Genomic DNA, 9,597 nt, shown 5'->3' with positions numbered 1-9,597 from the left:
GGCGAGGGGGTCTGTCCTGGGGCCACTCCCAGTGATGTGCATCCGAGTAGGCCAGATGGCTCAGAGCCAGGGTCCGAAGAAGCTGCGCTAGCACTGGGGACCAGCAAGGCTGCTTCAGCAGGAGGGTGCACCATGGTGCCAGGGGCCAAAATGGGGACCCCCAGACACACAAAGCATGAAACTCTGGTCCCTGGAATCTCCGTTGCTTTCCGTTTTAGGGTTTTAGAGATAGATTTCATTTCCTCTGACGTCTGATTGACTGCAGTACCATGGGGACTTTGACCCTGGGGCTTCCCAGGCACCTCCTGCCCGGTGCAAACGTCCTCCACCCATTTATTTTCCCACAAGCACAATCCTGGGTCTCCTGCTGGCTTGGCCCCACCTTCACCTCCAGCTGCATAAATCCACATCAAGCTTTTATTTTGTTGTTTTTGTTTGGGGGCCACAGCTGGGAGCCGTCCTCGTGGGGCTCAGAAATCATACAGGGTGCCAGGGAGCGACCCAGGATAGCTGCATCAAGGCAAGGGCCCTACCTGCTGTCCCGTCTCTCTGGGCCCTCACACCGAGCTCTTGGCCCCTCGCCCTCCACCCGCCCCCGTAGAGGGTGCAGCGCTGGGATTCCCAAGCTCTGCGGACGTGGACTTCAGAGGAGGGGAGGCCTGGCCAGGTGGCCCGCATCTCAACTCTCCCGACTCATCCCAGAAGCGAGATGGGCTGGTGACAGGGTGTGCGTGTGTGTGTATGTTTGCTGGTGGGGGAAGGCAGGAAAGGATGTAAAGGCCAGAGCAGCTGTGGGGTTGGATCTTCACTTGCCTCAGTTTATTTTTTGCTGTGGAAACTGAACAAATATTGAATCTCCGATCTGGGTTTCTTCAGATTTATGAGAGAATAATTCCTCCCCGTGAGGGTTTGTGTGAGAAATCAATGACATAAGGCAAAGGAACTTGTCCAGTCCAGTTTCTGTCCCAATTAAGGGAGTGAACAGAGCTCTGTGCGCACGGCCCAGCCCTCCCCCGCAGGGAGGAGCTTTCTGGTCCAATGTTCCATTAACTGTCTGTTTCAGCACCAAGAACTCCCATTTTCAAGTTTTGTCCTCTTGTGAAAAAACCCTGCCCGGCCCTGTAGGTCAGTCCCGGAGCCAGGGACCCTCGCTGGCCCATCACACGGGCAGGTTCTGGCAGAGGAAAGGGCTTTCACTCATCCTGTCCCCTGGACCCGGGCCCCTTGACTTCCCCTAGGAATAAACAAGACAGCGCAGCAAAGGCTTCCCGCCTCCAGCCTCGGCTGGTGCCAAAAGTCCCCGGACCATTTGCTTATATTTAATCCACACTGGCTGGAATGTGGAATGGGACTGTGTACACTCCGCTCGGTTCTGGGGATGTTTTAAATACCTGCCCGAGTGTTCTGGCCCCTGCCTTCCCTTTCCCTTCTGGTCTCAGACCAAATTCATTCCAGTGAGGCTGGAGGCAGGGAGAGGAAGGGCTAATTAGACATCACTGTCTGAGTTCACTGAACTGTGTTGAGACTCCAGGAGTCTCAAATTCTGTCTCCTGTTAGGATCTCCCCCGGTGGCGTTTTATGTCCATCAATGCCCAAGTGCCGCTAAGATGAGTCAACCTGGGTTTTCTGAGCCCGGGGCAGGGTGTGGTAAAAAGGTCGGAGCTCCAGGACTCAAGTGCTGTGAACGAGGCCTGACTTCATGCTGTGCCAGATTCCGAGGGAGGGCGCTGTGGGCTGGGGCGTGGGGACTAGAAGGAGGGACTCAACCCAGTCCCGCCAACTCCCAGAAGCAGAAGGCAAAGAGGGTGGCTCTCGGAGGACACACACATGCCCTCGAGTCATGGATGGGAAACATTTTATTTCATTAAAAAAAGGTCACCTGCTGGGGCCTGAATGAATAGTGCAGCGGGGAGGGCATTTGTCTTGCACATGGCCGACCCAGGTTCAATCCCTGACATCCCATAGGGCCCCCTGAGCACCACCGGGAGTGATTCCTGAGTGCAGAGCAGGAGTAACCCCTGAGCATTGCTGACCCCTCCTCCCCCTGCCCCCCAAAGTCACCTGTTGACCACTGAATTGCAGGGGCGGGGGGAGCCTGTCTGATGGGACTTTGTTTCTCAGCGTCTCAAAGGGGCTAACTCCTCTGTCCCCCCACTCCGGGGCTCAGGCCTGTTGTGAGGGACATCTTGTTGCTGATGTCACATGAGCCAGGGTTGCCCCCGTACCAACAGTGCTGCTCCGTTCCTGGTGGCCGGGCTTGGGGACAGGAGGCCCCGCCCGATGGCCTCAGTCCACCCTCCCAGGGGCAGCCCTTCCTAGCTGTCTGCTCTGGGTCGTCATCCACATGAGCAGGCTCCCTGGTGGGGTGTGTGTGGGGGGGGCAGGGAGGCTGAGATCGGAGCTAGCCGGGTTCCTGGGCATGTGCAGCCAACGTCCAGCTGGGTGAGCCCAGGAGTGCTGAGGAGCTGGCCGCGGGGCCGGGATTGCGGTGACAGGAAGGGTCCAGTGGGTGCCTGGCACCAGGCTGTGGGGGCACCCACCGAGTCTACCCAGCAGGGGACGAGCACTGCTGGGTTACAGTTCTCAGCAACTGTCATCCACCTTGGGGGTGGGGGATTGAACCCAGGGCTTCAGCTGTGCAAGGCGAGCGCTCACCCACTCCCAGCCCTGGCTCCAAACGCCATGCTGTGGGGACTTGGGCACGTCCCCGGGGCTCCCCCATGGAGCCAGGCAGTGAGAAGGCTCGGCTGAGTTGCCCCGTGGCCCCACGAAACCCTCGGGGTCCCTGCAGGACCCTGAGCTGGGCTCACCAGCAAGTCCCGAGGCCCGGAAGCTCGCAGCAGCCGGGGAAATTAGGACCATCTGAGGCTTCTCCCGCCAATGCCCACTGGCAGTACCGGGGCTCACGCGGGGTCAGATGGCTCCCCCCGTTCATCCCTGGGAAGGAGGATCAGAGACTTTCCTCTTCCCTCCTGTTTCTCCCCCTCCACCTGCCCCTCTCCCTGGGTGCACGGTGGATGCCAGAGGAGCATCCGGGACGCCGGCCTGTCAGAGCATGCAGGGGGCCCTCCGGACATTGGTCTCTTCTCTGTCCCCTGCACTGCAGTGGGAGGAGGTTCCCCGAGGCCCCAGGGCCACCGCCGGTTCACACGCAGTCACTCCTGCACCAGGAAGTTGATGAGCGCGGTTCTGGGCGAGAGGAAAGCCTTCTCGATGCTTCGCCCTTGCAGGAGCCTCATGCCCAGTTCACTTTGCAGAACAAGTTCACGGACTTTGTCCTGGTCCCGGGCGACTTGTTGGGGCACAGGGATTTTGCCACACGCTTTGTTGTTGATCTGAGGAGAAAAGCCGAGACAAACAATGAGGGGACAAACAACCTCACCTCAACCACCCTCTCCTAGGAGGATCGTGTGTAAACAGAGGGGATTAATGTATGAGAGAGAGAGAGAGAGAGACAGAGAGAGACAGAGAGACAGAGAGACAGAGACAGAGACAGACAGACAGACAGAGAGAGGAGAGAAAGATAGAGAGAGGGTGTGAGAAGAGAGAAGACGGAAGTAGAGAAAGGGGGAGTGGATGGATGAAGGAAGAAAGGAGAGGAAAAGAGGAGGAAAGGGCAGAGAAGAGGAAAGGAGAAGAGAGGAAGAGAGGAGAGAAGAGAAGGGGAGAAGAGAGGGGAGGAGAACAGAGGATGTGACTTTCACCCAACCCAGAGTTGAATCCTGTCACAATCTCAGCATGAGGAGGCTTAGGCTGTGCCAGGGGGGACAGTGATTTCTCTGTCGTGTGTGTGTGTGTGTGTGTGTGAGTGTGTGTGTGTCAAATCCAAGTTCAGATCTGACTGGGGGATGGTGGGGCCCCTGGGATTTCATCTTCTGTCCTGATGGTGGCTCCAGAAAGCGTTGTTCAAGTATGACAACTTGAAATTGGAGCTGTCTCACAATCCACATCTACAACCCCCCGCCACCCACTTCACCTTTTCTTGGTGGGGGGGGGGGAGTGGTGCACACCCAGCATTGCTCAGGGCTCTCCTGGGTCTGTGCTCAGGGATCACTCCTGATGGGCTTGCAGGACCATATGGGTGTCAGGGATTTAGCCCAGGACAGCCATGTGCGAGGCAAGTCCCCTACCCACTGTACTACAACTCTGGTCCCCACGATAGTGCCTGAAAGAGGTCCATTGGCTCCAGACAGCAACAGGGGGCTCAATTAACACAGTTTGATAAGGACAAGCTTGGATTGACACGAACTACCACTGGAGGCTGTGTCCGTGGGCCAGAAAGTCCCGAACAGCTGCACTTCAGATTCTCCGTCCCACTGTGTCCAGAACACTTGGACCTTGTCTGCTGACATCTGGCTTTTGTCACTTGGAAAATTTTCTTGGGAGCTGTGTTATACAAAACTGCACTGTAGCACTGTCGCACTACGGTCCCGTTGTTCATCAATTTGCTTGAGCGGGCACCAGTAATGTCTCCATTGTGAGACTTGTTGTTACTGTTTTTGGCACATCCAATACGCCACGGGGAGCTTGCCAGGCTCTGCCATGCGGGCGGGATACTCTCGGTTGCTTGCTGGGCTCTCCGAGAGGGATGGAGGAATCAAACCCGGGTCGTTGGTGTGCAAGGCAAATGACCTAACCGCTGTGTTCAAGCAAAGCATATTATTAAGGGTCTCTCAGTAGCCCACTTCACCCCCCCAATTCAGTGGGACTTAGTGGCATTTATATGGTTACAGTAGCCTGGTCAGGGGGAAGGAGACACATAATGTGGAATGATCTGAAATGTGCTAAAATCCTTTTTTTAAAAAAATCATTAAAATTAAAAAAAAAATCAATTTTGTTGTTGTTATTTTTGGGCCTCACCCGGTAGTGGTCAGGGCTTACTCCTGACTCTGTGCTTAGGGATCACTCCTGGCAGGGCTCACGAGGCCATATGGGGTGCTGGGGTCTAGCCTGAGCCAGCTGCATGCAAGGCAAGTGCCCTGCCCGCTGGACTACCTCTCCAGCCCTTGAAATCGGGTTGTTTTTAAAAGCTGGAGGCTCCCTGACATAGAGGTCTGCATTCTGGCTCCGGGCCACAAAGACACGCTGTCTACAGGACGCGGTTTCCTTTGCGCTGGCATTTGCGAGTCATGCAAACAGCGTCTTCCACCGCCACGAGCTTGTCTTGACCGAGACCCCGGAAGAGACCTTCTACCCTGTCACACGGAGCTGAGGCCTGGGACGTGTCGGAGCCCCCACCATGAGTCTCCGAGAACATGTGCTTGTTAATGAGTCACAGGGCCAGCCCCCCAGCCCCAAGGGAAGCGTGGCTCCAGGTGGCGGCTCTTCTGGCCACCAGCTGGGCTGGGGGTGCTGGGGGTGGGGCGGGGAGGACGGCGCTCCTGCAAGGCACAGACCAGGGCTGACCCAGGCCTGGATGCACATGCTGCGGGACCCCTTGCCTCGCGGGACAGAATCCCCTGGGCTGCTAAGGAAACGAGATGAGGATGTCAAGTGAGAGGCTCCCTCCTCCTCCTCCCGTGGTCGTTAGGGGGTTTCCCGGCAGCACGGAGGGGCATGCTGGGGGGCAGCTCCCGTGGCTCGTGGCCTCAGCACCACTACGACCCTCCTCGACCCATGGCTGCTCTGGAGCTTCGGACCACCAAGCCATGGGTGCGGAGTTCTGAGAAGGCGGGTCGTCCGTGTGCACACCTGGGGCCTGGGGCTGGGGGGCATGGACACAAGGACTGACCTGAGCATGTGCCACGGGTCCTCCCCTCCCGCTGCCCTGGCGCCATCTGAGCTTCGGGTTCCTGGGGACCCCCTTGAGCGGCCTTAGGTTCCAGGGTAAGTATTTCCTTCAGGATGACTCTCAAATCCTGTGCCCTATGCCAGGGTGTGAGCCCCCACGGAAACAGTCCAAGGTGGGGTGTGTGTGGGAGGGGGCGCCAGGCTGGGCTTGGGCTTCAGGGGCCCCAAAGATCGCCGCTGCCCTGCCCTGTCCTGCCCTGGTCGCTGCCGAGCTAACCACAGGCATGTTTCTGCCAGCTGAGCTCTCCCACTGTGCCAGGCACGGGGCCCTGTGATGCCCGTGGCACCCACACCCCTCGAGGCAGATGAGCACCAGCCCACCCCCATTTCACAGGTGGGAAGCTTGCGGCACACAAGCTGAAGCCACTTGCCCAATGCCTGAGGCTGGACCCCAGCAATGGGGAGAGACCTTAGGGATCCTCTGTCCCCGCCTTTCCTCCTGGAGGCAGAGACAGTTTCTTCTCCTGCAGGAAGGTGGCTGGGGGGGCGCCTCGGCTCAAGCCCCTCCAGGCCAGCTGAGGGGATTTGATTTCTCTTGCCAGGGCTCCTCCTCCGCTGGGAAGAAAATCTGCTTCTCTTCAAAGCCGAGGCCACGTCCACCTCCCCAAGGGGCCTTTCACGCGCCAAGAGCAGAAGCAAGAGGCCAGCAGTGGTCTTTTCGTCCTCTGGCCCATCCTGAGAGCGGGGGTCCCCCCGGCCACCCCCACAGCTGTGCTGGGGCGCAGGAGTGAGGATGGCGATGGCCCGAGGGGGACACAGGCCCAAGCCGGGGCTCACTGGGCCGGATGGGCCGTTCCGGTGCCCTGAGAGCAGGCCGCGCCCTCCCGGAATCCTCAGGTGTGCAGGGGGGCTGCCTCCACTTCACAACCAGGAAACCGAGGCTTTTGTAGAACCCAGGCCGACACCTGGGATGGTCAGAGCCCTAAGCAGGATCGCAGTACAGCGGGCAGGGTGTTCATCCCAGACGGTCCCCCAAACACTGCGGGAGTAACCCCCGAGTAGCGCCGGGTGTGACCCAAAAAGTGGGGAAAAAAAGCTACATATGCCCCCTGCTCCCCAGAGGGCCGCCCTTGGACTCCAAGTTCCACAAAGATAAAGGCACCGCTGGGCCCCGAATCCCTGTGTGGCACGTGCTCTGGGCACAGGGAACAGAGCCATGGCTGGTCCGAATTACCCTGTACTTTGCTGCAGCGTCTGTTTCTGGCTGCGGCACCAGGCGGGATGGCACGGAGCAGGACTCGGGCTCCACTGAAGTCGTGCCACGTGGCACAGTGCCCAGCCTGTGTGGGCCTCGAGCGGGGGGTGGGGCGGGGGGGGAGGGTGTTCGCTGGCAGTTCTACACATGTCTTTAAATGTTGGGGTTTTGTCTCTGCAACTAGGAGTATCTGACCAGCTCTCAGGATGAAACTTCTCTTCTCTTTTTTTTTTTCTTGCTTTGTTCAGGGGTTCCTCCCAACTCTGCACTCAGGAATTACTCCTGGCGGTGCTTGGGGGACCATATGGGATGCCGGAGATCGAACCCAAGTCGGCTGCGTGCAAGTCAAACGCCCTACCCGCTGTGCTATCGCTCCGGCCCTCAGGACGAAATTTCTTTTTTTTTTTTTTTTTTCTTTTTTTTCCCCACCCCCCAAAACTCCAGGACGAAATTTCTTTCGGGCACTGAGAGTTCTCTAGATGGGAAGACCGTCCACTGGCTAGGATGGCAGAGGCTCAAGTGGATGTTCTTGGGTTGTGCGGAGGGCGAGTTCACAGACATGCACAGAGTATTTGGGCATACACTTCACCGAGTGAAAGGAACCGCCTCTCGGTGCCACGAGGCTGGGTCTGGTCTTCAGGGTTTTCAGAAGAAGCCCAGCAAGGCAGCCTCATCTCCGCCCTCCAGGCAACGTGAGGGGAGGGGCGGGGAGGCAGGTGTGAAGCCGTCGGACACCTGGGCTGCCGGGTGATGACTGATTTCCAAGTGTTCACACTGTAGGATTTACATGGTGTGTGTGTGTGTGTGTGTGTGTGTGTGTGTGTGTGTGATGACTGATTTCCAAGTGTTCATACTGTAGGATTTACATGGTGTGTGTGTGTGTGTGTGTGTGTGTGTGTGTGTGTGTGTGTGTGCGCGCGTGCGCGCGAGCCTGGGGGGCATCGGGAGGGGCCCACGATGTCTCAGCCCCTGGAGGCACACCAGGCTTCACTGCTCTCTTCTGTGAGATCTCACTGGCATCCCTCTCCTCTTTACACTCCTCTCATCTTTCCCACCAGGCCGCACACTCCCTGCGGGTGGGGACACTGTCTGCAGGGTTAGGGTTCGGATCCTGGAGCCTCTCAGCCTCCAGGCAGACAGAGCAGGTGCCTGGACAATGGCTGACAGGTGAAAAAGGCACTGCAGGCGAGGCGACAGGGCGGCTGGCTGAGGGGCGGGAGACCCTCCCTTGCTGGGTCAGAGGGGAATGAAATTTCGGGTATAGATTCCTGGGTCCCCTGTGGGATGCAGGGCATGCCAAAGGGCCACACCTTCCTTCTCCCTCTTCAGCCTCATTAGCACGCCTAGGAGTCAGTCCTTAGAAGGTGTCTTTAGAGAGAGCACATCAACAACACAAGTTACATGAAGGAGCAACAAGGAGAATGATTTGCTCACTCGGGGGTGGGAGCGATAGTACAGCAGGGAGTACGCTTGCTTTGCATGCGGCCGACCTGGGTTTGATCCCTGGCATCTCATACGGTCCCCCAAGCACCACCAAGGGTGGTTCCTGAGTGCTGCGGCGGAGGCAGGAGTAACCCCTGAGCACTGGCAGGTGTGGCCCCAAAAGAAAATTAAAAAAAAAAAAAAGAAATGATTGGCTTAATAGAAAGTTCAAACAATAAACTCCTTTTAGACCTAACTCTCCACCTTGAGAACCCTGACGGGGCCTTTCTGAAACACGACTTGCCCTGCATCCCCCGGGCTGGAGAGTCTGGTGATCACCAGCGTTTGGTATGTAGTGACCTCAAAACTAGAGGCGCGGGGCTGGAGCAATAGCACAGCGGGTAGGGCGTTTGCCTTGCACTCAGATTGCACGGGTTTGATCCCCGGCATCCCATATGATCCCCCGAGCACTGCCAGGAGTAATTCCTGAGTGCATGAGCCAGGAGTAATCCCTGAGCATTGCTGGGTGTGACCCCCCAACAAAGCAAACAACAACAACTGGAGGTGCTAGAATAGATGACTAGATAAAGAAACTATGGTACATCAATACAACGGAATACTATGCAGCTGTCAGGAAAAAATGAAGTCGTGAAATTTGCTTATAAATGGATGGAGTATGATGCTGAGTGAAATGAGTCAGAGCAAGAGGGACAGACACAGAAAGATTGCACTCACTTGTGGGATGGAGAAAAATGTAGTATGAGACAATGGAGACTAAGGCCAGGAAAAACAGGTGCCAGGAGGACAGGTCAATGGTTGGAAGCTTGCCACAAGAGACGTGTGAGGGGGCAGGGGGCAGTTAGGATAGAGGAAGGAGACCACTAAGACAGTGATAATTGGAAATGATAGCTCTGGACAAGAACTGAGTGTTGAAAGTAGGTAAAGGGATACACACGGTAAGCTTTCAGTATCTGTATTGCAAATCATAATGCCAGATAGAGAGAGAGAGAGAGAGAGAGAGAGAGAGAGAGAGAGAGAGAGAGAGAGAGAGAGTACCTACCACAGAGGGGTGGGGGTTGGAGGGAAACTGGGGTCTTTGGTGCTGGGAAATGCACACTAGGGGAGGGATGGGTGTTAAAACATTGTATGACCGAAACCAACCATGAACAACGTTGTTAACAGTGTATCTC

The 9,597-nt window shown here is 56.9% G+C and overlaps 1 protein-coding gene across 1 annotated transcript in view; it reads right to left on the bottom strand.

The window, feature by feature from the left end:
- Positions 1-1,841: 1,841 nt before the first annotated feature.
- LARS2 (leucyl-tRNA synthetase 2, mitochondrial) overlaps positions 1,842-9,597 on the bottom strand; it is a 149,475-nt gene continuing 141,719 nt past the window's right edge. Inside the window, exon 21 of the mRNA XM_004614528.2 lies at positions 1,842-3,335. Within this exon, the coding sequence (XP_004614585.2) occupies positions 3,156-3,335 (180 nt within the window). The 3' untranslated portion in view covers positions 1,842-3,155. The remainder of the gene's footprint in view (positions 3,336-9,597) is intronic.

The sequence above is a fragment of the Sorex araneus genome, chromosome 4, assembly GCF_027595985.1.
Source record: "Sorex araneus isolate mSorAra2 chromosome 4, mSorAra2.pri, whole genome shotgun sequence".
NCBI lineage: Eukaryota > Metazoa > Chordata > Mammalia > Eulipotyphla > Soricidae > Sorex > Sorex araneus.
This window is presented reverse-complemented; position numbering and strand designations above follow the sequence as displayed.